This window comes from Colius striatus, chromosome 7, assembly GCF_028858725.1.
Source record: "Colius striatus isolate bColStr4 chromosome 7, bColStr4.1.hap1, whole genome shotgun sequence".
In the NCBI taxonomy this organism is placed as follows: Eukaryota; Metazoa; Chordata; class Aves; order Coliiformes; family Coliidae; genus Colius; species Colius striatus.
Window position 1 is genome coordinate 20,638,666 of NC_084765.1, and position 26,762 is coordinate 20,665,427.

The 26,762-nt window shown below is 51.8% G+C and overlaps 3 protein-coding genes across 11 annotated transcripts in view; 2 read left to right on the forward strand and 1 right to left on the reverse strand.

Moving 5' to 3' along the window:
• The first annotated feature begins 767 nt into the window (after nucleotides 1-767).
• Nucleotides 768-12,144, forward strand: GRAMD2A (GRAM domain containing 2A). Of its 2 annotated transcripts, none has more exons than XM_061999726.1 (12): nucleotides 768-856; nucleotides 3,276-3,412; nucleotides 4,231-4,288; nucleotides 5,684-5,756; nucleotides 5,838-5,941; nucleotides 6,671-6,769; nucleotides 7,745-7,816; nucleotides 8,608-8,670; nucleotides 9,866-10,022; nucleotides 10,352-10,451; nucleotides 10,557-10,695; nucleotides 11,082-12,144. In XM_061999726.1, exons 2-11 carry the CDS (start codon nucleotides 3,309-3,311, stop codon nucleotides 10,666-10,668), a joined length of 942 nt encoding a protein of 313 aa, XP_061855710.1. In that variant the 5' UTR covers nucleotides 768-856; nucleotides 3,276-3,308; the 3' UTR covers nucleotides 10,669-10,695; nucleotides 11,082-12,144. The 2 variants fall into 2 exon arrangements, with proteins under 2 accessions (XP_061855710.1, XP_010200508.1); XM_010202206.2 differs by lacking the exon at nucleotides 768-856 and adding an exon at nucleotides 2,490-2,577.
• Nucleotides 12,145-13,820: 1,676 nt separating this feature from the next.
• On the reverse strand, nucleotides 13,821-20,837 carry SENP8 (SUMO peptidase family member, NEDD8 specific). Of its 3 annotated transcripts, XM_061999609.1 has the most exons (3): nucleotides 20,768-20,813; nucleotides 16,849-17,009; nucleotides 13,821-15,859 (listed from the first exon to the last, which is right to left on the reverse strand). In XM_061999609.1, exon 3 carries the CDS (start codon nucleotides 15,814-15,816, stop codon nucleotides 15,178-15,180), a length of 639 nt encoding a protein of 212 aa, XP_061855593.1. In that variant the 5' UTR covers nucleotides 15,817-15,859; nucleotides 16,849-17,009; nucleotides 20,768-20,813; the 3' UTR covers nucleotides 13,821-15,177. The 3 variants fall into 3 exon arrangements, with proteins under 3 accessions (XP_061855593.1, XP_061855594.1, XP_061855595.1); XM_061999610.1 differs by lacking the exon at nucleotides 16,849-17,009 and having other exon boundaries at nucleotides 20,768-20,837; XM_061999611.1 differs by lacking the exons at nucleotides 16,849-17,009; nucleotides 20,768-20,813 and adding an exon at nucleotides 16,004-16,061.
• A 191-nt stretch (nucleotides 20,838-21,028) lies between these two features.
• MYO9A (myosin IXA) overlaps nucleotides 21,029-26,762 on the forward strand; it is a 198,609-nt gene continuing 192,875 nt past the window's right edge. For all 6 annotated transcript variants that reach the window (XM_062000449.1, XM_062000451.1, XM_062000452.1 and 3 more), the window contains exon 1: nucleotides 21,029-21,172. The gene's annotated coding sequence lies outside the window, so the exon portion shown is untranslated. The remainder of the gene's footprint in view (nucleotides 21,173-26,762) is intronic.

The following is a 26,762-nucleotide window of genomic DNA, read 5'->3' on the forward strand; positions in this document are numbered from 1 at the left end:
GTGCCGGCCCTCGGCCTGCCTCCAGCCCGCCGGCGTCGCGCCGTGAGGGGGAGCGCGGAAACACCGAGTTCCCCGCCCTTTGCTGAGGGGAGGAACTGGGGCTGCGGGGGGGGGGTCCCGCCGCTGCCCGACCCGGGAGTCGCCGGGGCTTCCCGGGGGGAGGCGGCGAGCCCCCGGGAGGGAGGATGGGGATTGGCGCCAGGGGCTGCCGCGGCCCCCAGCGGGGCTTTGTGCCGAGCGGCGGCCGAGCTGTCCTGGCCCGTCGCTGCCCCACCGGGGCCGTGAGGGGAGCAAGGCCGGGCTCCCTCCGTGGCGTGCGGCTCTTGGAGCGGCACGCACTCAGAACCCCTGGTGCCAGCAGTGGCTGGGACCGAGACCCTGGCCCTCATCCCGGCTGTGACCCACGGGCGCAGCGCCCCGCGGACAGGCGGTTACTGCGGGGGCAGGACGCCGGGAGGCATCGAGGGAGGCGGCCCGAGGCGGCGCCGTGTTTCCCTGCTCTCCGTGACCTCCTGCCTCTCTCCTGACAGCGTCGCTCGGCACCGGCCGTTCCCCTCCAGCATCCTCGGTGGTGGCTCTGCTCCAGCAGCCAACACACGGGATTGAAATGACCTTGAAAGCCGGGAACAAGGGCAGCTCGCCGGATCCTGCCTGGGCTCGCTCCGACCGAGGTGGCCCAGCCGCAAGTGCCTCCCTCCGGCTCTGATCCTCGTTTTTGTTTTATTTCGAGAGGCGAAATCCCTGTCTCGCTCTCTTCTGCCTCTGCTACGCACCGGCTGCAGGGAAGGGATCCAGTGAAAGTCAAACACAGCCGGAGGTGCACCGGACTTGTTTCCAGGACAGATCTCAGCACTGAGTAAGGGAGGGGTGATGCTTATCTGGGGGGTGGGGGCGCATCTGGGCTTTGCCTGGCAAAGCTGCAGCCCAGGAGGCGAGCTGGGAGTCTTGGGGAGCCTGTGTGGGCAGGGAGGGGGTGTCAGCTGCAGTTCGAAGGGCAGGGGCCTGCAGGTTGCTCGCAATGTTTTCCCTTTGCTGGTACCTCCTCTGCCCACGTGCTCCACCTAGTCTCTGGGGCTTTGTGCCCCAGGTGTTCTTGTTCTGCTTGTAGTCTGGGACACTCGGGATGATGATTTTCCTGCAGGACCAGATTTCCGCTAAAAAAATTCCTCCAGGAGGGTGATGGTATGAGCTCTTAGAAAATGTTTTCCTTCTTGGCAGGGAGACTTCCCCCTCAGCTGTGCCTAGAGCCCATCCCAATCTTGTTCCATGCTCCCAAGCCCTGGATCTCCATCTCTGTGTTGCATCTGGGAGCTGGGATGGAGCAAGATCTGGAGAGGGGAGATGAGGCAGCCACTGGGATGTCTCCACTGGGGCTGAGGATGCTCCTCACAGCCCCCAGACCCTTCCTGGAGCAGCCCAGTGCCAGCACCATGTCCAGGGACTGTCTGACCTGGGACATGTCCCTGGCAGTGACAGTAAGTGGGAGAGAAAACCAGGACAGGGCCATGCAGCACTTCCAAGTGCTATTCAGCCTCTCACTCTTTTTGTTTTATGGGATTTCTTTGTATTTGGTAACCTGGGAGGGTGGCTCTCCTCTCCCTGTCCCCTGCATTGTGCCCCTTGGTGCCGGCCCCAAGGATTTAGTTAAGGCTAAATCAACTCACAGGATTAAGTCTCAAAACCACTTGGAGATTTAAGGGATGACGTAGGCAAAGCCTGAACAGGCTGAGCTCTAGTGAGGGAGGATCTGGAGCAGGTCGGAGCCACTTTTCCAGCACAGGGTGATGGGACTGAAAGCTTCAGTACCTCCTTGATATAGGTTTTGGCTTCAGGGCGTCACCTGGCAGAGATTGTTTGTGATGCATGGCTGCCTGTCTCAAAGGCATGGGCATCTGAGGAATCAAGCAGGGAAAAAGCTTTTTGATGCGATGGCAGAAATGTTGTCTTGGTGCTTCTTGTCGGTAGTCTCCCTTCCCTTCCAGATGCATACTTTGAGCTGAGCTTCTACTAAAAAAAACCCCAGCTTTGCTCTGTTATTCCCATCCCTGCAGTCCTTGGCTTTGGGACTTTGTGAACCCTGACTGTGGGGATCCAGGAGCTGGTTCTCAGCCTGGTTCCAACTGCAGGGCAGTTGTGGCTCAGTTTTTCTGCAGTCCCGTGCATGTGCTGCATCCCACGTGCCTCTGGCTGGGATTCATCCTGCCCCTGAGGCTGTGGGGACACGAGAGCTCATGCAGCTTCGACTTTCAGGCCTCTGAGAATCTCAGGGCACAGCTCTTGGGGTGCAGCACCCCCATCCTGGCTTGCCTGAGTCCATGGAGGATTTAGATGGCTCTTCCTTCAAATGAGCCCCTCAGAGTGGGATCAGGATGTGTTCGGGGAAGTACAGGTGGTGAAAGAGCCCCTCTCTGTAGGTAGGAAGCGGTTTGGTGTGACCTCTGTGCCTGTGCTTGACCACACTGCCATGGCATTATCCCTGCAGGCAACCAGGATGCGCTCCAGCTCCACACTGCTCCTTCCTGCTGCTATCCTGCTGTTCCTCAGTTGCTCTGGCATCAGCCTTGCCCATTGAGCAAGGTGAATAATTTTCTTTTCCCTGGAATAATTTGCCCTCCATAGATCCTGTGGCTGTTTGCTGGCTCAGCCTGTGGATCACTGCTCTGGCCTCGGTCCCCTGGGCTCACGCTCCGCTGTGGCTCTGCGGGCCAGAAGCTCGGTCGCTCAGCAGTCTGTGGATTGCTGAGGGCAGAAGTGTCACCTTTCTGACCTGCCAGGTGATAACCTCTCCTGCGCAGCACTGGGAGTGTGTTTGCTTTACCTGTTGTGGTCGATAAGCACTTCTGATAAAACTTGTGACAGTAAATAACAGGGAGCAATTATAGGAGGGAGGTGGTGCTCTTGGCAAGAGCTCTGCCCTGGGAAGATGGTGTTTTGCGGACCCTGGCCCTTGCTAGCTGGAATCTCCATCACTCCAGGGAGTTTTGTAGACCTGCAATATTTCTCATCCCAAACCTCCGTCCCTGGAGGAGGAGAGGCCCTCTTTAGAGGCAGTTATCTGCGGCAGCGGGGAGGGAGCGGCTGTTCCTCAGCTGCCAGTGCTGGGGAGCTCCTGGCAAGAAATGCTTTTTTTTTTCTACACGTGACTTGAAAATCGCAAAAATACTCTTGCTGTCCTTGAGCAGCAAAGATGCTAATGTCTCTGTGCAGCCTGGGATTGGAGGGAGTAGCTTTACGGCTCCAAAACACAGCTCTCCCCTCTTTGTCTTCTGCTCAAGGGCTAACGGGCTGCTTCTTGCAGCACCAAGCCGATGCATGAAAAAACAGCTCTCCTGAAGGGTCCCGAGCCCATGCATGGCCGTGAGAAACTGGAGGCATCCCACAAGGAGAAGAATTTGGATTCCCTTGACAGCAGGTGAGAGTCAGCGTCCTGGGATCTATGGTCAAGTATTTGCTCTTTATTTCCTCCTGTTACAAGCTCCTGCAGCATCTCCACTACATCTGAGCACTCGAAGGCAAACCACCAACCCAGAGGGGCACAGTGGTACCCTCTTGGTTTTGCCCCTCAAACACTGAATCTATAAAAGCAAGGAAGTGAGAAAGGTTTGGGGAAGAGGACTGGTATTCCAGCTGCTGAGGTTGGGAGGATTTCACCGTCTCTGTTGACAGGCTGCCCAGGGATGTGGTGGAATCCCCATTCCTGGAGATATTGAAGAGCCATATAGCAGAGGTGATGAGGGCCATAGTTTAATGGTGGGCTTGGCATTGTGAGGTGAGTGGTTGGATTCTATGATCTTAAAGATCTTTTCCAACCAAAACGGTTCTGTGATTCTCCCTTCCCCTGCCAAGGCTGAGTCTGAGCACATTCCCAAATTCCCCCCTTTCCTTGAAAACCTTTACCCAGCTGAAGCCGCCTGTCACCAGCTCCCAACCTGGCCTGGCTGCTGCTGGAGGCAGCTCTGGGCTCCTTCCCCTCGCGCTGGGGTTTGTTCTTGGTGCCTCCACCGTCTTGCTGTTGGCCTAATGGCAGATGGAGACCAGCTGTCTCCTGCAGCCATTATTTAACCTCAGCAAATGTTTTGATAAATTACCAAGAAACCCAAAATGTGACTTCTCAGGGTGTCTCTTTGTTCCGCTACTTCTTAGTATGTCTCTTCTTGCAGCATATATGTTCTAGAGAGTGGGTGACAGACCTGAAGCTCCCTTCATTTACCTGATTATTTTTCCTTCCAGCCTCCACCTGAACGAAGCCCTGAAGGATGAAGACATCAAGAAATGCCACCGGGAAGTGGTAAGTCTTTGGCTTTGTGAGCAAACAGGATGGTTTGTTGTCACCTGACCCTGGCTGTTTGTCCCAGAAGAGTCTGCCCAGTCTCAAATGTGAGTTGTGGGACCCAGAGACAAAGCTGCAGTGACTGCTGGTGTAGGGCAGAGGATTCCGCCTTCATTTTCAGGAGAGCTGGTGACTGTTTTGTGTGGCCTGTGATCTGCCTTGCAAATACTTGTAGGGTTTTCCATTCAAAGCAAAGGAGAAAGTGGAAATCTTGGCTGCCAGGATCCCAGTTTTCCCCTCTTTTTGAACCTTTAGAGTTGTTCAAATCGTGCCTGAAGCAGAGCTTTTCAGTCTGTCTATAACCAACAGGTGCTCTTATAAGAGGAAGGAGACATTTTGCCTATCCCCGTGAAAAAGATGAGGGAGAAAAACATTTTGCCGATTACTCAGAGGCATCTGGGAGGGTTACGAGACCACAGCGGGTTTGTGCTGGGGCCAGTGGTTTCTCGCGGGTGACTCAGAGGTGATGGTATGGCATCCCTTATGTCCCCCTGAAATGCTCCCACTGGCATCCGTTAGTCTAAGCTGACTCCAGATGATGCTGCGCCTTGATCCTCTTATGGCCCAGCTCATCTGGTGACAAGGTGTGGGGAGCAAAGGTGACCTTGTCACTGCAAGCAGAAAGGTGCTGCCCCACGGCCCTTTGTGCAGTGCTGCATCTCCTTGTCCTGGCAAAGCATTTAATCCCTTTGATTTCAGGTGGCAGCCAGCACCGCTATGGGGACAGACACATCCCCGGGGAGCACCCCAAGGTCTGAGGATGCTGCCTCCTCTGGGGTACAAATCTGCCTGCACTGCCTTACAGGACTAATTGAGCAGATGTAAGGCCAAGTGTTGAACTGCTTCGGAGCCTTTAACTTCCACACAGGAGCACTGGGGGCGAAGCTGCCGAGCCTCCTACCGTGGCTGCCGGCAGGCTTTGAAGAGGCACTGGGAATATAAATAGCTAGATGCACGGCGCGATGGGTGCAGAGCAAGTGTTGTAACCATGCCCCAAATAAGGGAAGAGCCCGAGGAGGAGCAGGAGGAGGAGAAAAACAGCTGAGCAAAATAAATTGCCCGCGGATGAGCCTGGGAGAAAACTGGCTCCTCGAAAAGGCTCAGCAGCCTCCCCAGATCTTGGGGAAAATGTTTATTTGGGAGGGTGGCACAGCATTTGCTGCATGCTGGAGCATCCGACCCTTCTCTAGCCCTTTGGCTCTGCTGTCCCCAGCCTGATGAGACCCTGCTGCACCTCTCCCGCGTGCAGGGAGAGGGAGATATTTTTTGCAGGAGGAGAGTGGTTTGGATTGGGGATTTTTTTTTGTGTCTCCTTATCAGCAAAGTCACCGGGTAACTTTGCTTCACTTTCAGGCTGCTAGCAAGTACAATTCCCAGTACCACAAGCTATTCAAGGACATCCCAACGGAGGAGAGCGTGCTTAAAGGTGGGTGGCAGGGCAAGGGACGAGCACAGGGGCTGCAGGATCTGACACACAGTCTGCCATGCCTCCCTCTCTGCCTTGCAGTTTGCTCCTGTGCACTTCAGAGAGACATCCTCATCCAGGGAAGGCTTTACATCTCCCCTAACTGGCTCTGCTTCTATGCAAACCTTTTTGGGAAGGACATCAAGGTAATGTAGGAGCCAGCTCACCTCGATCCCGTAGGGCTGGTAGCCCAAGTTACGCTACAGCTTGTCCTCCCCCCGAATTAGCACTAAAACCACTGCCAAAAGCCTCTAATGTGAAGGGGAGCGCAGCTGTGCCCCCCAGCCCCATCACCTGCAGCATCTGCGTGGGGAAAGCAAATACTGCTTTGGTTAAAAGTCCCTGATGCAAAACCTCCTTCAAGCTGCAACAGTGTTTGAAGGAAGATCAAAGGTTTTGGGGGAGAAGACTTGAATCTATTTTGGCTTTTCTTCTTGATCTACAACCTGACGTTTCCCCATTAGTCTTGTCGCTGATGGGGATCTCAGGGAGAGACAACTTCCTTTAAAAGTGGGCTGAAGAACTGAATTGTTTATATCAGGAGCTTTAAACGAATATCTGATGGAGTTATCCTGCTTTATATGACATCCTGTCTTATTTTTAACTCTCCTTGGGCTTGCAGGGGTCTTAGAGAACCTTACTGGATGATGCTTTTTCTGTGTCCTCACTGTTTTGATTGTTGAAACAATCTCTGAGCTGGGATTAATGCCAGGGGGAGACTGTGACATAGCTCTCTGGGAAGGGCCAAATCCCCGATGTCACTGCTCTGCTTGGGTCGTAATTACAATGTAGATTAAATCTCCACCTTGCAAAAGAAACTCCCTGAGCTTGTGTCATGCTCATCGCTGCCTGTCCCCGTGTCTTTTTGCTATCAGGTTGTGATCCCGGTGGTCTCTGTACAGCTGATAAAAAAGCACAAGACAGCTCGACTGCTGCCTAATGGCTTGGCCATCACTACCAGCTCCAGCAGAAAGGTAACACCAGCACTTGGAGCAGCGGTGCCTGGCCTTGCCATGCCTGGGGAATGCCCTGCTCTGGGTTGGCTGTGATGTGAGAGTGGGGAACGAAGCAATTTGTATCTCAGGCCGAAAGCAAGGGCTGGTTGGGAAGCAAGTACTGCTCTCTGTGCTGGCAGCCAGCCAGGGCAAACACTGCAGCTTTGCTTTTGTTTCTGAATTCCACTTTGTTTCTGGGCAAAGCAAAGCCCAAGTGAAACTTGGCTGAGCCTGACAAATCTCTGACAGGCTCAAATAAAACCTTTAAATCCCTTAAATGCAAGCAGGGGAAGACTCTGGGCTGGTGTTCAACCCAAGCTGGTGGAAAACTTGGTTTTTGAATTTCCAGTTTTTAAATCACATTGAGTGTCAGCGGCCATGGTGAGGTGACGTAGTTCTCTGTGGCCGAGTCCTCGCATGCCCAGGTGCTGCTGGCAGCAGCATGCATTGCCCATCTCTTGCCAGGCTAATCCCACAGGATTTTGGGAGGGGCTCATTCCTGTGGGATTTTAGCAGTGCGTGGCACAAGGCAGGATTGAGGCATTCAAAGCCATCTGGTTGCAAAGCTGCTCTGCACATCAGTGTGGGCCCTGTGCCGGGCAAGGCGAGTGCTGCCCCATGTCCCCTTGTGCCGAGCCGTGGGGATGCCTCCTGTCACTCCTGGCCCTGTTTACTGCTGCAGCCCACTGGATTGAGCACAGGAGGCCCCATGGGAAGAACAGCTGAGTGAAACCAGCCCCCAAACAAATCTGTTCCAGGTTTTTAGCAGACTCCAAAAATAACAGCAGGGAAACTCCTCAGAGTAACACCTGCAGAGGAGGTGGGAGGACATGGCTCCCACTGGGAGCTGGAGGGCAGATCCAAGGGCAGGATGTCTCTGCCTGTTCCATGCCTGCTGAGAACTGGACTCGGGACGGGAGGAATCTCTCCTGGGAGCTTTTCTTTCTCTTGCAGTACATCTTTGTTTCCCTCATCTCCCGTGACAGCGTCTACGATGTCTTGAGGAGGGTCTGCACACACCTGCAGGTACCTTTCACCCCACATCTGATGGTGTTTTGGTGGCTATGGGGCTCTGCACTCCCCCCTTGGGCTGCTTTTGGGGGAGCAGACCTCTTGGTCAACACCCCTAAGGCTTCAGACTGCTCCCAAAACTCTCCATGGCTCCTTGCTGCCTCTTCCCAGTGCCCTAACTCTGCAACGGGAAGAGGAGCACCTGGGCGCAGCCTGTCCCTGTGAGCTACCACTGGCATTTTCTGGGTCAGGGATGATGGAGGCACAGCCTGGATTTCCTGCTCTCCCCAGAGGCATGTATATGAATTAATCCAGCAGTGGTACTAGTTTTGCCACTCTGCACAGTGTTGACTTTTCCACAGATTTAAGGTTTTAAGGGGAGAAAAAATGATACAAATTAAAAAAAAAAAGGAAGCAAATAGTCTAAGGGGGAGAGACATCCATCAGCGCTCCAGCTGGAGAGGAGGACTGTGAGGACCTCTTCTCTCTGCCTTTAAAGCATGTTGGAAGCAGTGCTGGAGCCCTTCCCCATCGAGAAGGGTGTCTGCTTGAGGTGCCAGGGCACTGATTTGGGTGACTCAGCCCCAGGACCCAAGGCCAGCACAGGAGCCCTCGGCTCAGCTGCTGCCCTGTAAGGTTTTTGAAGATGGGAAGTAGTGATGTGGTGCCCTCTTCTCTGCTGGGTGCAAGTTTTAAGCAGCTGGTTTTCATAGACTCACCTGGCAGAGAAGTCAAAATTCTGTTTTCTGGCTGAGGTTGAGCAGGGAGAGGCAGCACCACAACGCCCATTTCTTTCTCCCCTCCAGGTTTCAAGTAAGAAGAGCTTGAGTTTGAAGGAGCTGGCAGAGGAGCCTGACGCCGTGTCGCTGGTGAGGGTCAGGGAAGGCTCTGGGAGAGGGAAGGATCCCTGTGAACTCGCGCTGTGGGCAAGAGAATGGCCGCCTGGCCCCTGTTTAACAGGGAAAGGTTTAACACCTTCCTGGCATGCTGAGGTTCATCTGACTGCTGCTCCCTGGGATGCTGCATCGCTCCTCTCCCCTCGCTGCCAACTAAAGCCGCTCGAGGATGTGGCTGTCACCTCTGGGATCCTCATACCCCGACTTGGCAGAGACAAATGGGTCAAGAGGATGATTTGGCTGGCCTGCAGCTGAGCACAAGCTGGTGACTCGGCCTGCTGCTCTCGGGGCTCTGTTTATAGACAGCAGAACTTCAGAGTGATGTGGAAAATGTGGCTACTCTATTCCCACTGGCTGATGCTATTTGCAGATGTAATCATAGATAACAGGGTGGAAATGTGATTTAATTAGTAAAAGACTGCCCAACCGTGGCATGACCGAGGGGCCACATTCTGCTGCCTCTGGAGCAGGGCAGGGCTCTGCTCTGCCCACAGAGGCTGCATCCCTAGCCTGTGGAGTGTGTCCTCTGTCTGAAATGTGAGCAGCCTGTCCCTGTCTCTGCTGTGGCACAACACCGTGCATCAAGCTGAGTGCAGGAGGTGACAGTTGAGATAGCCCTTGTGGGCCAGTGACCTTGCACACTGGCCCAGCTGGTGATGGGTGGGATGTCTGCCGTGCTCTGGTGGCATTCCAGAGGTTGAAAGCGCTTTTCAAGGGCTGAATCAGGAGTGATCCAGGCTGGCAGCAGATCCTGGATCTTCCAAGGGATGGAGTCCTTCAGCAGCCGCCCATGGCGGAACTCCTCTCTGCTACCTGCTTGACCTTGGTGCCTTCTGGGGCACATTGAGACCAAGGTGCTAAGCCATGAGGTGGCCAATGGGCTCTCAGAAGATGACAAGTGGCCACGCTGAGCTTCAAGGGGTTAAGAGGGCAGCAGTTGGTCTTGGGGCAGGCGTGGGGTGTGTGGGCAGGTCCTTCCTATGGCTGTAGGGACCTGCATCCCCACGGGGCAGTCTTGGAGGACCAGCTTCCCCTTAGGACAATGTTTTGGATGTGCTGGTGCTTGGTGGAGGTGCCTTAAGGTGCAAGTCTGCACCTGGTCCCCCGCTGAGGGTTTGGTGGGAGGAAGTGCTACTGACAGCGTGGCTCACCTGGGCTATTCCCACAGGAGGTGATTGTCCCCGAAGGCAAGTGGAGCAAGGTGTCACCCACTTCACTGTCACTGTCACTGCCAGACACTGACTACCAGTGCATCCACCGGACCTCCGGCAGCAGCCTGAGTGCCAAGGAGAGCTCCTTCACCTCCGAGGAGCCCCTGGTTTCAGGTGAGGGCTGCATCTGACACGGAGAGACGTGGTTTGTGCCCTGCCTCGCACACAGTGCTGGGCATAAACCTCCATGAATGCGTGTTCAGCCATCTTTGACTCTTGTGGATGGGATTTCTGTCACGAAAACAAGCAGAGTTGAGGCTAGGAGTTGGTGATGGGATCTCCTAAGCCCTCAGTGTGTGCTTGTAACACCACCCAGGCAGCATTAGCCCATTGGGGAGGAATGGAGGAATGAGTAATTTGATGCATGAAGGCTCCCAGTCGCCAGAGGAGCACGAGCATTTGCCCAGTGTCACCATGTCACTGACTCTGGTCTTGCATTTCAGAAAGTGCAATAAACACCGAGGAAGAGCTGGAAGTGGAGCAGAACTACGTGGCAGAGCTCAGACCCTCTGACTACCAGCTCCTGAAGATCTTCATCGTGCTGTAAGTGTGCTGGGGCTGGCTGCAGTGTGAGAAGGCTGAGGGTACACAGGGAACGTGTCTCAACCACCAGCCACTGAGCCCTCGTTCTTGTTCCTCTGCTCCCAGCATCTGCCTCCTGGTTGTGTCCTCCTCATACCTGGCGTTTCGCATCTTCCGGCTGGAGCAGCAGCTCTGCTCTCTGAACCGGGACTACCTCTCCCGCGGGCACAGGAGGTGAGGGACCCTCAGGAACACTTTGGGGCAGGTGAGTCACACCATGAGGAGAGGACCCAAGGGATGTGGTGCAAAGAGCAATGGCTCTGCTCTGTGGCATGTCCCAGGGATGCTTTTTCCCATATCCTGTGCCTGCTATTGGGATGGCTGATGGCAGACCCTAAAGCGCTGTCTCCATGGGAAAACTCCTTGCGGGTTTGGAGCTTCTTCCCTGGTTGTAGGAAGCCCCAGGGCATCTCAGTGGAGCTGGGCTGTGTTTTGGGGCTAACACAGCTGCAGGCATCACCAAGGGACAGTGGGAATTCCCTTGGGCTGGGGACATTGCAGGGTCTCCTTCATGTCCATGGAGCCTGACACAGGTTGGGGTACGGTGCTTCTGCCCCTGCTCCCCTGCTTTACCCTGTTATCTTCTTGCAGGTGACTGTTGCCCCTGGCACTGGCTGAGGACAGACGCCAAGATGGTGGCACCTGGATCCCGGTGCTGCATCCTCCCAGCCGTGGCTGTTGCAGGTGGCATGGCTTTCCCTTGTCTGGTAAAATGGGACTAAATATCTTCTCTTTGTCTACTGGCACCCGCTCCTGGAGGCACCACCTGGCTAGGTCACTGCCACTGATGCCAAATCTCCATCTCGCTGGACATCTCTTTTATCCCTGGGATGCTGCTGTGCTGTAGCACCGGGTGATGGCTCAGCGCTGCCAAGTGCTTGAACCTCCCTTTAGGACTTGCTGCTAAAATGGGCACCGGGTTTTATTCCAAACTTGGGGTTTTCTTGTTACAAGAGGACCTTGGCCTCACTGGGAAATGCCAGAACATGTGTATAAGTTTCTGCTGTTGCTGTGGCTGAAGCCTGGGCAGCAGCTCTGGGCTGAACCCTCCTGTTCATTCCCTCTTGTGGCCCCTCGGGCCACAACCAGGCCCCTAACCCTGTGGCAATGGGGAGAAAAGGTCCTTCAGCCCCGTGGGGCATCGCCCATCCCAGCACCCAAGGGTAGGGGTACAACTGAGGGCCCCCCTGGCTCCGCTGGGCTCTGTACTGGCTCCCGCGCTTCTCCCCTGGAGCGCCGGGCCATCTCGGGGTAAGCACACGTGTGCGTGTGTGTCCCCTGCAAAGCACTTTAGGGTCTTCCGGACCAGGTGCCATTGCTGGGGACCGCCCCGGCAGCGGTGCCGGACCAAGGCTTCATTAGTCCCGCTTGCCTCGTTACGACGTGCCCGTGGGTGGCAGCGGTTAGCGTCCTAGATCGCAGCTGGCTGTGCCCTGGGCTGTGTTAACCTCAGCGAGCCCAGTGCCGCAGGATTTGTCCGGTTGCCTCCCCCAGGAGCGGCTGGGTCAGCAGGTATCACCTGTGTGATTCCTTTTGGTTTTCTTACCTATACAAGTGCTGATGGGGCCAAATCCCCCGGCCCTGGGGAAGAGCTCAGTGCTGCCCCAGCCTCGGGATGGCTTTTAAATGAAAATAAACCCAGGATTTTCTAGCATGTCACTGTCTTATTGCCAGCGTCCGTACAGCTGTGCCAGGCTGCGAGCCTGGCAATGGGGCACCGCAGAATCTGTGTCTCCTGGTGCCTTCACATCCTCAGGGTGTGGATTAAACAGGGACAGCCCTGTCCTTGTGTGGGCTTGGAGATGATGACCTTTGACATCACCTCATCATCCCTTGGGGACCTAGGATTGGTTATATCCCAACGTCACAGCCTGTAGGGCAGGCTGGAGAGTTGCCATGTGGGCCAGCACTGATGGGGTGCTGGTGAGTGCTCAGCGTTGTTTCTCCCACCAGAGAACCCTGAGTGTCACCCTGGCCACGTCAGAAAGGGGAAGCCAGGCTAGTGGTACAGCTCTGGCTGTGGCAGGGGGCCCAAGGTGGCTTTTGTGCAACACCCAGGGCTAGGTATACTCCCGGTGCAGGGCATGGGGAAGCTTTTTCACTAGATGGCAGCAGAGACCGCGGGAGATGTGACTGACGGTTACAGGGCCACCCTGGGGACAGCCAGTGCCTGAGGAGAGTGCTGAGCTGCAGGCCCATCCTGCTGAAGTGGATAGGGTGAGCCTTCCTCCACCTCTCTGAGCATCTACAACCCAAACCTACCCCCACCAGCCTGGTCCACACAGCAAAATGCATAAAAACGGGTGAAAATGGTCCAAAGCAGAGGCAATGTTGGCTATGTGGGGATGGGTGGTGTCACTCCAGTTTTTTCAGGAGTGCTGTGGTGGCTGCCTGTGGTTCAGACATGTTTCTGGCCAAACTATTGAAGCTGCTGCTTCAAAGTATTATGGGGCTGTCAGAGCCTTTGATTTTGTGAGTGACCTGGTGGATGAAAGGTCCTGTCCCCACTGGGGACTCGCCCAGCTCATTTTTTTGGTGTGGCTGTTGAAATGAGAGCCGATGCTCTACAGATTCAATCTCATAGTGGGGCTTAGGGCCCCAAAAATAAGGTTTAGAGGTTTAGGATTTGGGTTATTTTTGGTCTTGTGTGCCCAGCCTGGTGTTTTGAGGGTGCTCCACAGCACCCAGCAGGAAGCAGCTCTGTGGGGTCCCTTGTCCCCATGCCAGACTGGGTGGCAATGGTGACAGCCACCTCAGGTCCTCTCAGGACTTCTTGGTTAAAGCCAGCAATGAGACAGCATGTGCGTGCAGCAGCTGATGTGGAGGTTCAGAGGAGCCCAGGGGTGATCCCCTGGGGTGATTTGGTTTTGTTTTCCAAATGGTGTTTGCTCTCAAAGCGATGCCTTGCTTGAGCTTATTTGCTTTTCTCCATGTAAAGAAATGTCTCTTAAAAGCCACGGGTGCAGGAAACGGCCTGGGGTGCTCACCTTGCTGGCTCTGGCAGAGCGAGCACAGGCTCTGCCCTCAAGTCCCCCTGCCAGTTCTCCTGCAGTCACACCCACTATCCTGCCTCCCTGTGCTGCTCCCTGGCCTGAATCAACCTCTACAAATAGGATTAGGAGATGAAAGCAGCCTGTATAGCTGCCTCACCATGGCAGGAGGTGTGGCGGGGCTGTCGCTGGCTCCTGGTGGCTGATGCCTGCTCACTCTCACCTGCTGCAGGACTCAGAGTGGCTGAGAAGCTGCTGTGAGCCCTGAGGCTCTGCCACCCATTGTGGCACTCCCACAAGAAAGCTGGAAGGGGAGAGACAGGACGGTGCTGACACACGGTTAAGTTCAAGTTTTATTCTGGACGGGGAGCGGCAGTGACGTTCCTCTGGCAAAGCCCCATGGAGTCCCCTTTGGCCAGCAGCTCAAGCCTGTTTTGGCCATCTCCTGGGTTTTGGCTCCAGCGGAGGGGTGAAAGGGATTTTCTGGGCAGCCCAGGAAGGACACGAAATACATCGACTGTTGTCTCACCCCATGGCTACCTCTCTGTGTTTGCTTCGGCCTTTTAGACAAGCTGGGGCTACTTTGCTTTTGGCCACGAGGGAAGTTTAAGCTCTTCCTACAGCTCATCACCTCAGTGCTGTGTTGGAACTGTGCTGGCCTGGCAATGAGGGGTAAAGAGCTCTGGGTTAATCCTTCCCCCTTTTTTCAGGGTTTATTTAGTATTTTGATAACAAGTATATTAAGGACTTCTTGGGCTTCAAGGAATCCACAGTTATCTTTGGCTTTTATACCTCAAGCTCTGTTCTTCTGTTCTCCCTGGTGTGTTGTTTTTAATCTCAAGTAACAGACCTGGTTTTGTTCTAGAGGAAGAGGTGACCACCTAGTACACCCCCAGTGCAGCGAACACTAACGAGGGCTGGGGAGCACAGATGAACCTGCCCCAATGGAGATGACCTAAAACTGTAGCCAAAAAAACAAGGAAACTTCAAAGAGTGAGCATCGCTTTTCATCTCAATGAAGTTTCCTTTTCCCGGGTTTCTCAGCTTCCTATTAGTCTTCCAGCAGTTCAAAGTCATGTTTTAATTTGTAACAAGGGCAAGCAAGGGTGGGGGGACATAAAGAAAAAGCTATCCCTGTACAGCCTCGGAGCACCTATCTGAGGAGGATTTTTGGGTTTTTTGCTCCATTCTTTAATTAATTGTAGCATTTCATCTTTTGACATTGACTTTTCAGTGTCAGGTTTTCAGAAGTGGAAATTTTTTCTGCTAAAGCCTAGACTCCTCCTCCAGTGCCTCTAGTAGGGGGAGGAACAAACAAGAAAGAGCCATAAGAAAACAGTTTGGGGCTTGGTTTTAAAGGATATTGGCAGAGGACTGGCAGAGGAGTCTATTTAGCAACCCATTTTGCCTCACCAATTGGTGTAAGAATTCCCCATTGAGAGGATTTATTTGAAAGCAAAGTACCTTTGCTGGTGAGGAGTCCAAAGGCCAGTGATTTCCAGAAGGGCTAAAGCTTTCCCAGGAGGGAACAGGGCATTTGGGGGCCATAGCCATGCTAGACGGGTTACATTCTTCCTTCTTTGGGACAATCCTGTGCATGGGCATCTCCCTCAGGCAGTGGGGGTGTTGCCTCATGGATGGGGAAGGCAGTCAATTTTTTTGGGGGGGGGCAGGGAGGGGCTGAAGCTGCATCTTGATCACTTCTGTGCCAGTTGCGTGATGAGAGCCTTCCACTCCGCTCTCTTTTGTGTGATGTAGGAGGGGGTGAGGAGCTGCAGCAAAGGCTCTGGCCGGCTCCTGAAATATCCCTGACACAGAGCCTCTGTGTTGCAGATCACATACATCCCACAGTCGTAGCTGTTCTGCTGGGCAGGTGCCTTCTCCTCCACGAAGGTTGCTTTGTCCCCTCGTTTGCCCCAGAAAGCCTCCAGCTTCCCTGCCACTTGCTTGGCATGGATGGAGTTGCATTTACTGTGGGAATCATAATGGGCGAAGCACTTTTTGTCCCTGAAATAAACCAGTAAGCTCCAGTGGGTGCCCCCAGCAACCTGGTTGGAGTTATCATTGATAGGCAAGAACACCAGCTTCTTGTGGAGAAGGTCCAGCGGTTGAAGGAATATGGCTATCTCTTCCTGACTAAGGGCACACTTAATGAACTGAGCCACCTCAGGGCTGATAAAACAAACCTGATCACTAAATTCTTGGAACTGCTCGTTGGCGAAGTACTCGAAAGCGAAGCCGATGATGTGGTCGTTAAGCCAGTTTGGGGGCTCCAGCAAAGTAACATCCGACTGCCTCAGCAGACTGTCCATGTAACTGAGAACAACAGGGTCCATCCTGCGCAGGTTGGGGCTGTGGTGCTCCAGGAAACTTCAAAAGCTGAAACACAGAAAGCGAAGGTGAATTAAGGAAGTAAATCACACCTGGGACGAGGTATAGCACAACTCCCCTCTTGAGCTCCTTCTGAGCAAAGCCTCAGTTTCCCAGAGGGATATTTGCAGGACCAGCATTTGAACCACCCACCAGATGAGCAGATGGAAGACACGTAGCTCCTGGGCTGCAGCAGATGGCAGGCTGAGCTCGGCCCTCCTGCCACTCTGGGGATTGGAGAAAGCTTTCGTCCTTACAATCTTAACCTCAAAGCAAAGGGATTTCAATGCAGTTCCTGCTCGGGAACTGCATGCATGCCTCAGTTCTGTGCTTCATACAGAAGCCACACATGGTCTCGGAGAACTGGGTTGGTGTTTTTGCAGTTCAGTGTTTCACCTGCACAGTGACAATCATGGTAATTCTTTGCATCACTGGTATCCCTTAAATAACAGTCTTCTCAGGGCTGTCTGACAGGCATATAGTCCCTTTCACTTGGCAGACAGTGCCACAGCTTGCCACCAGACATGACCTGTTCCAGGAAAACCTGCTGGCCCACCACCACAGGAGGCACAGCAGCGATGAGTAAGGAGAAGCAAAGAAAACAAGATCAGAAACAACCCTGGCAATCTTCAGGACACCTCTCTGTCTGGTTGGCAGAGATTTCAAATCTCAAGTGTCTCATCGCAGCTGGATGGTCCAGAAAATACCAATTCTTTTTTAGTCAGGTTTTAACTTGCCAAAATGTTGCTTGTAAAAGGAGAAAGCCCTTGTGGGTATGCTGAGGAGCAAAGGTCCCTCTCCAGGCTTCTACTGAGGAGGTGCACCCATGAACAGAAATGACCAGTCCTGCCCATCCACTCTTTCTAATCTTTTACTCTATTATTTGTCCAGGCTACATTCTTCCCTCTTAATCTGTGCCTGCTTTCCACAAATAGAGGCTGATTATCCTTAAAAAGGTGCCTGGAAATTCAAATAAGACTGGAGTACCTTCTCCCCACCTATGTGTTTGAGGACGTATGCAAGGGATTTCAACAGCACTTCCAGGCAAAAAGTTTCTTGACTCATTTCCATTTCTCAGGTTATCTGCGCAGCCATTCTGGTCATTCTACTAGTGATGTAATTCCTTGTCAGGAGCTGCTGCATTTGCTGCCTTCCTGGCCTGGGGGGATTAAAGTATGTTTTAAGAAAGAGGTTGCACAGCACACTCAAAGGTGCTACTCGATAAACAACACAAAGTACTCGCTATCAGCAGACCAGGAGATCTTCTGAAGAGAAACTGGATTTAAACACCCTACGTCTGCCCCGGTTTTCCCTTTGCTCTTCCAGCCCCTGATGTGCCAACAGCCCCTGGTGCGCCGCTGGCCCCTGACCCTTCTCTTCATGCCAGGACAGAGCAGCTGGGGACAGCGATGACATGGAGCTGGTTTGGCCTTGCTCTTTCCTCCTCTGTGCCAAAGGCAGCATGAAATGATCTTAGGATTTCTTAAAGCTCCATGTGAAAACTAGTAAGGATAAGATCACTCTTAAATGATTCACTATAAACAAGATGTTAATTATCCATTGTGGTAAGGGGGAATAAAAAAATCCCATGTGTTGTGTTGTTTACATGGTAGGGAGAAGTAGATTTGTGCTGCTTATTATGACGTGAATCATAAAAAAGTCCTTCCTGGCCAGGTATGCATAAATTGAGAGAGATTTATCTCTCAAAAATCTTGGCAAGGTCCCAGCACACGTGACTGATAAATAACAGAGTGGCTGAAACATGCGGTGTGTGTAATGCATTGGAAGGAAGGGCCGGAGTAGTGTTATCTGGGACTCGAGAAGGCTGATCACTATTTGCTTACCGCTGATGGCCCCAAGAGATGCCAAATGGCAAGAGTCACCGCAAAGGAAGGGGAGCAGTCATTGTTCCACCTACTGAGCCAAGCACAATGGTATTTGGACACGCTTCCTATGGTAATGAACTCAAAACTCTTTCCAAGTCAGGGGAGCAAATCCTTCACAGCTGCCCACGCTCCAAAAAACACCAAAGCCCAGCCTCAGTCTGTTGAATGATGGCAAGCCTGGCAGCGGCTGCTTTGTGGGTTGAACGGGGTCGCTGCTGGAATACTTCCCACGTGCCCAAAGAGCACACTAAATTCTCCTTGACTGTGTGGGTTCTTTGGCTTCATCTTCTCCTAGAGATGTGCAAAATACAGAAAATGGCTTTCTACTGAAGTCCACATGGGATTATGGGTGAGGGAAGGAAGCGTGTGCCCTGTGTTAACTTTCCACTCTGCAGAAACATCATTTGAGTATTTTTTCAGTCGAGTAAAAATAAGAAAAAAAAAAAAAAAGACATTTGGCAGCTTCCTACGGTCAGGAAGGGAGAATGGTTATAGCAAATGCTTAATCGTTATAAGCTACTACTTTTAATTTTATTGCCATCTGGTATTTGTGAAACTGCTTGTGAGTTCTGCAGGATGACTCACCAGTGCACAGCTTAAAGGAAAACCCTTTCCAGGCTCAGCCACCTCGTGGAGCCACGGATGGCGAGCAGCGAGGAGCACAAAAGCACGGTGGAGCTGGGAAAAGCCTCCAGAGGTTGTTTTATTGGGGGAAGCCTCCCCGTTAAAAATGAATAATCCACAGAGAAGGGAGGAGGTAGATCTGAGCACTTTGGATGCCAAGGGGTGTTGAACTGCAGCTGGTGATGGTGAGCAGCTCTGCTAAGGCACAGCCACCAGGTGCTTTTGAAGGCTCAGGCATGCTCTGTTCAGAAGTTTTCATAAAATAGGAATAAATACTGAGGCAGGCCTGGAATGTTTGTTACAGGTTTCCAACAAGTCCTGCTTGTTTGGTTTTTTGAAGATCAGTAGTTGGAGTTTGTGCAAACTTTCTGTAACCCTTGGCTTCTCAGAGGGATGTTCACCTGCCCTGCACTGACTGCTGTGATGAGAACACCATGGAGAGAAAAAGGAGTGTTTCGATAAAAAAAGTGAAAAGTCATCCAAGGTGAAACCACCTGTTTGGTGTACTGATTGACAAGGGTGCTGCCTTCCATCAGCATGGCCAGAAGTCAAGTTTCTCTCATCTCTCAGAATTCTAACAATTTACTAAATAAGCTCTGAGGTTGATCTCTGAACAAAAGGGTCTCCTTCATGTCCAGGATGCAAGGCAATGCCTGGGTTTTGTGCTACCTGACAAAAAAAAAAACCCCAAGCTTATTCTTTTCACAACATTAAAGACAACTACCTCTTGCGTGTAATTGTTGCCTTGCACACAGGAGGCAGCACTTGAGAGCCAAGGAATGAAACTCCCTAGTAATTGAGTGTAAAGAGGCAGTGATGGTGCAAAGAGAACATAAATTAAGGATGAACCAGATTCCTAAAGTCTAATTCAACAAATTAATATCCCCACTCAGGATGTTCTTAGCACCTTTAAAATGCTGCATCACTAATATCCTCTTCCAAATTTAAAGAATATGGAGGTGAATACAAAAAGACACTTGAAAGACAAACTATTCAGACTTTATAGGAGGAGTAGGAGGGACAGAGAAGTTTTTGGCAGCTTAGCTGAGGTCTTTGGAACTACAAAAAGGCCCCACAATTTAACCTCCAGACCATGCCCTTTTACTGGAAATACAGTTTTTAGACACCATGTCAGTGCTCTTAGTAGTAGTTGTTGTTAACGGTAGCAAGATCAAAGAACATGAGTTTCTAGATATGTGTGAGCTGGGCTACCAGCACCTGAGTCTCCTGATAGAGACAGAGAAGAAACTCAGGCAAAATTAAGCAGTTAAGCCAGACGAGAAGCATACTCATCTACTCTTTCATTAAATACAAACTCTTTGTAGCATACAGATTCTTATTCCTGTATGACAGGAGAGCAGAGACTTTGCAGGTTCAACAGGCCTTGAATGCTGAACTCAGAAGAAAACCTTCCTGATTTCTGTACACACAGACAATGCCCAAACCTTTCAATTCGCAACACGTTCCCCAGAGCACAGGCACACAGCTTCTCCACACAACCCACCTGCTGAATCCTGCTCTGGTTCACAGCATCTCATGGTGCAGTAAGTGAAAAGCCCACAGAAACACAGAAAATGCTACCGAATCAAATGGGCTTTGCTCCCCGGGATGGGGTTGGCCAAAGTGTGAAGTTTAAGTGGGAAAACACCCCAGCAACCTGAATGCCTGAGAATGGGGGCTGCCATCGAGACTCTCCAAGAAGTAACGATGGGAAGCCCCTCAACTCTCTTCATCATAATGATGCTACACTGGACATTGATGGATTGTTCACCTGCTTGGAGAAAGAGTTTACTCAAGAGAGGTGCAGATGCTGGGAGGAAATATCATTTCCCCAAAAGATCTAAAAGCCACAGGAATTTGGTCAAGATAAGGAATTTGTTTAGAGGAATGGATTCAGGTTTGTGGAGATACGCTTGACCGGAGCGATGTGCTTGACCCTGGCTTCTCCTCACCGCTCGGCAGGCTCAGAGTACGCAAGTGGCTCTCAGGGGAGAGTTCGCTCCTTCCGCTGCTACGGAGATAAGTGAGAACTCGGCAGAATGAGAGGGGACGGAGAGGATTCATCCTGGCTAGTAGAACCGGGCCGCGACCAAGAGCCAGGTCAGGGTCAAGGCCGAGGTGAGGAGCTGGGCTTTGTCCGGAACCAGCTGGTAGCGCTGCTCCCTGCGAGCCCACACAGGCCAAGCAGTGTCCTGGCAGCCCCGGCTCAGCACCCAGTGCCGGTAACGAGGCTCTGCGTTTAACGACTTTCACCATTTTCCCCTCAAGACGCGCGCTAAAGCCTCCGTGCCCGGTGGAGGCCGGCACGGACCCGCGACGGCTGCAACCCCTGTCCCGCCGGGCTCGGCGCCCACGGCCGAGGCCGCCCGCACGGCGGGTACCGTGGCAACGCCCGCGCCGCGCTCACCTGCCGCCTCATCGCCCGCTCGCCCTCCGCGATGCCGGCGCCGGCCGGTCGCCGCGCGCTGCCGTAAAGCTGTCAGCGCAGCGTCGTAACGAGCCGGCGCCGGCGGGGCGTGCGCAGGCGCGGGGAGGGGGCGCGCGCGGGGCGGGGCCGGGGGCGGGGCGGCGCGCGCCCCTCCCTCCGCTCTCCGCCCTCCGCGTCCCTCCCCGGCAGCGCGCGGGCGGCGGCGGGTGCACGAGGGAGGCGCGCGCGGGCAGTCGGGCAGCGCCCGGGCGGCGGCGGCGGGAGCGCCCGCTCCTCCTCCGGCCCCCTTCCTCCGCCCCGCCCCGCCCGTCCCTCGGTAGCGCCCCGCGGGAGCCCCCGCAGCGGCGGCGGCGGGACAGGGATGAGCCGCGCCCCGGCACCCAGGTGAGCGGCGGAGGGCGCCGGGTTGAAGGGGGTGGGTGTGTGATGGGGGGGAGCGGCGGGCGCGGTGCCCGCGGGCGGTGCCGCCGCTCGGGGCCGAGGTCGCCGCGTCCCTCTCAGCGTGAGGCGAGCCCCGTTGGCGCAGCGGAGCATCAGCCGGTGCCGGCGAGAGCCTTTGTTCGGTGAAGTGCGGGTCGATCCGGTGGCGTGGGCCCCCCACGCCCCGCGGTCCCGCAGCGGCTCAAGATGGCTGGGCCCAGGCTAGCTTCGCCTTCACGCGTGACCGATCCACCCTGGGCGGTCGCAAGGTGCGGGACGGCGCTTGGGGGGGCTGGATCCTGTCCGCGGGCCTCGCGTGGGCTTCCTCACGCGTGGGATTGCGGAGGGCGCCAGCGGGGCTGCTGGATTTTAATCTGTCGATGTCGATACGCTGCCGTTTACACCCATCTTGGGGTGGGTTGAACACGCGAGACATGACCAAACTATGCCAGGGGGCAGCTTTTATCTCCCTTCGTGTTTCCGCTGTCACCAGTGAATCCGCGGGGTGGTGGTATCTTCTGACGAGTGGGGAAACGGCCCCCGGCCACTGCGACGGGACCAGGTCGCAGTTGGCACCTTCGTCTTTGACGCAGGAGCAGCCCATTATGCCGCTAAACACCAGCAGTGTTACCCATTGCCAGCCTGTCCTAACGAGCTTTAACGCAGGATTTGACTCCTCAGCAGCTTGCTCCCCTGCATGCCAGACCTTTGTAGGAGCACTGCTCCTCTGAATGCTAACATAGTTGATATTTCTAGAATTTTCATAAATGTAGCTGAAATGGCCTTTGCTTATCCCCCTCCCCAAAATAGTCCTTTACCATGACTCTCGGTCGGACCTGCTGTAAGTTCAGAGCCAGGCATTTTTGCTGCTCTTCTGCTTATAGATTGGCTTCCTCCTCCCCCATTTACATTTTCATATCCTGAAATTAAGGTGAAATGAATAAAGCCAGGAGCGTGAGCTCAGCAGAAATCGTGGCTTTCACATCCCTGGCTGCAGAGCCTGTTACCCTGCCTGTCAGCATATAAAAACTAATCACGTAGCGGCAAGGGAAGGAGAGTGCTGTTATGAGGAGGAAAATCAGTGTGGCGTTTTGCTCATTTGATAACAAACCTCTTTAATAGATCGCTTTGTAAACATATTATTAGCTGGAGGAAAAGGTTTCTGGTGTTTTCCTGACTCTTTTCCCAGGGGAGTGCTAGGAAATGACAGTGGAGTGTTGTCTTCTTGTCTCTCCTGCTCATGGACTCAGTGATGATGGGCTGTGAATGCTTAAAACTTAGCGAGCTGAGCTTAACCATAGGTGCCAGTGGACTCTGGCTGGGCTCAGAGCAACTGCATTATCACTGAAGAGCATCTTCTCTTCATCGAATCATCCAGGAGTCACTTAGTAATCACGGTTTCCCCTATGTCTTTGAAGAAACTCATCTGTTTCAGTGATTTTTCTCATTAAAAAAATTATTTTTAATTAAATGAGAGGATTGGCATTGCATTTGTCCTTTGTGAAGGCTCTCCAAGGCTTTGCCCTCAATTCTGAGCATTATTTTTTTCATCTCCAAGACCGTTTTGGAAGCTGTTGATCTGGCTACTGACAGTTGGGAAGGTAATTCAGCAGCCCTGGCACATGACTAATAAGCTTTTGTTTTCTGGGGTATTGATGATGATGCAACTTTATATATATTTATTTCTTGCAATCAATGTATAGATCAAGATCGCTTAAAAGATGTTTCATCTTTATTTAAAGGCTCAAGGGAGGAGAAGCTGCATTTTAAGATGTAAAAGTGTCAAATGGCTGTCATGACAGCTGCCATTGCAGCATGTTTCATGAATGTTAGCACTTATATATGACATCTCAAGACTAGGAAACCTTTGAGATCCTTTACTAGGAAGATCTTAATCATCTACATACTTTATGCAGAAATTATTTTTATCTAGGATGTTCATGGTGCTTTTAGTGAGTGTTCATCACATTTGCAAGGAAACCTCTGTGTACGTGAAGACTATGCGGTCAGGTGCTCAGGAAATGTGAAGGCTGAGGTTACCTTCACCACATTAATGTACCTCGTTTTGAGGTAGGGCTGTACTGGAAATCCTAATTAGCCACGTACACCGTTTGATTTCTGGAAGGGCAGAAGATTACTCCTCCTCATCACTCACAAGTCAACAGAGGGAGTACTGGGAGCACAGGGACAAGGCTGATCCCTCCACTGGTTTTGCAGCTTGGCATCACTGGGCAGCTGGTAAGGAAGACTGAGGTTCACCTTGGGACCAAGCATGCTGCTTAGTCCCGAAGCCTTAAATACCTTGACTGTAGCAAAACTGCCAGCAAATGTGATCCAAGAGTTTCTGAAGCTGTTTGGAGCGGTTGGTTTTGGTGGGCATAGCATGACTATTTTCTGCCAAATTCTAATTTTCTCTCTGAACTATGTGGCTTTTGAACGTGGTTCCTTGAAGTGTCTTAGCTGGTCTAACTCGATTTCAAAAATTCCCGTGTCCCATTGGTTTGTAAATAAAATGGGATTGCAAAGTCCTACTTGCATGCAAAATACTCAAGAAGTACAGAGGCAGCTGAGCGCCTGGGGAGAGCTGCCAACTGTGGAAGGAGCCCCATTGCTTTCAGACAGGTTGCTTTACTGCTCTGTTGCTCTGAGTTTGAGGGCACAGTCTATTGGGTAGTTTATGAAGCTCCCAGCCTGGTCCTGGAGCATGTCTTGCAAAAGATGGGCAGGGCACAGGTTTTGGCTTTAGCAAGGAGAGATTTTTGGGTTTTTTTGTGTGTGTTGAGGTTAAAAAGAGTGTCTTATTTTCTCAGACTTGAATCTTGTGTTGCTTAACTTCCTCTTGAGTGAAAAGGATTTCTCTTTTCTCTAAAAAGTAAATACGAGCATAAATATTTAAAGGATCATGGCTTAAGTTTCAAATTTGAGACTTTCTCTAGCATTCCTTTGGACAAAAGCAGTATCACTGGAGATTTTGGTTGTGTCTGGGTAATCCCCTGCTCTGGGAAGAAGCTTGCTACTTCCTGACGCCTTTTCAAGCTCAGTGGCTGGGATTATCACAAAGCTCAGGCATGAGTTCCTTGTGGGACTGTAAGGTTGAAGCACTGCTGATGGGATGTCTATAGGTCATCAGAATTGAGATTATTTTTGCAATCCTTTATTTTTCTTTTACACAGGCCATATTTTTCTCCCTAGGCTTGGAGTATGTGTGTGAAGGCACAGGTGTCCATTGTCGTGATGAAATAAACGGAACACGCGAAACTCTTGCCAGATAATGGATAATAGCAGGGAAAAAAGGGAAATGGGATAGTCTCTTTTCTCTATGTGACTCTTTAATATTAAAAATCTTGCTGCCATGTTTGGCAGGTCAAATACCATGGTGTGATGCACATCTCGCTCCTATGATTGTGTTGATATCTTAACTTGTGTATCTTGAAATTAAACGTTTAAAAGCAAACTCAACTGACCATATGACCTCAGAAAATATCAGAATTCAGAAGGGAAGCATACCAAACAGTGGTTTTGGTCTTTTTGAGATGTACTCATTTCTATACCTGTTTTTAAAATGTTGTCAAGAGTTATGGTCCTGCTTGTCATTGTGGAAGCTTTTATTTTGTGTATGTTGAGGAGTCCTATAAGAGGTACCCGTGAAAAGCCTCGTAGATGAAGCGGGAGCTGTATGTCTATCACACTAATGCTTTTTATTTTTATCAACTTCCCCATTATTTTAATGCTACCCAGTTGTGTGTCGCTGATTCTAGATTGATTTGGGGTTTTTTTTGTTCTCATTGCTTTCCTTCGGTGGAGTACCATAGGATTGTTTAGGTCAGAAGGGACCTTAAAAGGTCATTTGGTCCAAAGTCCTGCTTACATACAGCAGGGTAGGTTGCAAGGTCAGATCGCGTTCCTCGTGGCTTTAGATGTCTCAGATCTGTCTTCTTCTACCTGTGGTTTATGGGTTGCAAGAAGAGAAGGGAAAGGAAGCATCTTGAGCTGTGTTGGACGGAAAATGTCCTAGAAGAGCAAGAATATAGGTGATCTGTGGCAGTCCTTGGTGATGGAGCACAGCCTTCTACTTGCAAGCAGTTTCGGCTGACATTTTGAACTGTGTTTCCATGATTTCATTAGGCTGATCTAGTGTAGAAGGCTTTAGCTGAAAGAGGATCTGACCTGGCTGAAGTTAGTCTTGGGAGGGGAACAGGGATAGTCCTCGCCCAGGTTGGTTTGCTGATATATGTCTTGAAGGTGGCAAGTGGCCAGCTCTGCACTGTTCTGGTGGAAACTACTTGAAGGTGAAATGGTCACGTGCTTTATTTCTAGGCAAAATGAAATAAATAAATACCTGTTGGTTTAAGGATTGTTGTTACTTGCCTAGTTCCTTTCTGCCATTAAAATCTTGCTTTGCTGTTTGTCTTTAGGCATGGATGGCCATCCTTTTGGAAGGGGTTGAGGCATCGTAGGGTTATTGTATGCCAAAGCATGGTATTTTGTTTTTGTGAAAAGAAGCCGTGGGTCACTCTTTCAGGATCTGTTGGTGTTTCTTGTCAGCCCTCTTTAGGATTTCACTAAGAACCTCATGAAGAGGCAGAGCTAAATCTCCTGCCAAGCCCATGGGCCACCAGAGGAGATAGGTGTCAAGAGTGGAAGCCCATGGTGCACTGAGGATACTGGGGATTTGGACACTGGTGAGTCCGACTCCATTCAAGCGTGTCGTCCCTGTGTACAAACTGGCCTTGATACTCAACAGCCGAAAAAAGGATTAAGCTTTACTTTCCTTGCCATGGAAGAGAAAGAGGACAGGAGCCGTGTGAGCTGTTGAGGCAGCAAATTCTCCTTCTTTTGTACAGCCAGATACAAGATGTATCTAAGTTTGGGTGTAGATACTTCTACAGCCTGGAGTGTGCCTGGTCCCTTTGAGATGTGTCTGTGCATCCTCCCTCAGGAATATTGATAGGGTCCCATTAGTTGTATCCTCTTGCTGTTGATGTGAGGTAAGCATGTGGAAAGGCTCAGCCAGCTAGCTGTGTCTCATCCAAGCTCATCTTGAGTGGCTACTGTGTTATATCACTTTTTTTTTGCAGCTACACACCTGACTTGAAGCAAGATGTGGGTATAGCTCTGTTGTGGTCTTCCTTCATCTCTCTGCTGGCTTCTGGTGTATATTTCAAGTGTCTCTTCCAGATCCTAGAGAAGGCTTATGAAATCCTTATTGGTGTCAAAGTCCCGTAGGAATAGGGTGGCTGTAGGTGTAGGTCAGTCTCCCTTGAGGGGATGGCTGCATTGGGCCATTTCAACCTTGGCTTTTTCTGTGGTTCAAACTGGGTATTCACCTTCTCTTAGAGAGAAATCATCCAGGTCTCCATCCTACAACTCATAGGAATTACTGCAATCACGTTAGACCAACGTGCAGGAAGTTGAGCAGCGGTCTGTCCCACTGGGATGTTTTTGTGCAGTAGCAAAGGAAAAGTAGATTTTAAAATACACAAATTATAATGCACAGAAATACGGCATTTGGTCTGGAATGGGCTGCTATCCAATAATCTTTTTGATAGTTAAC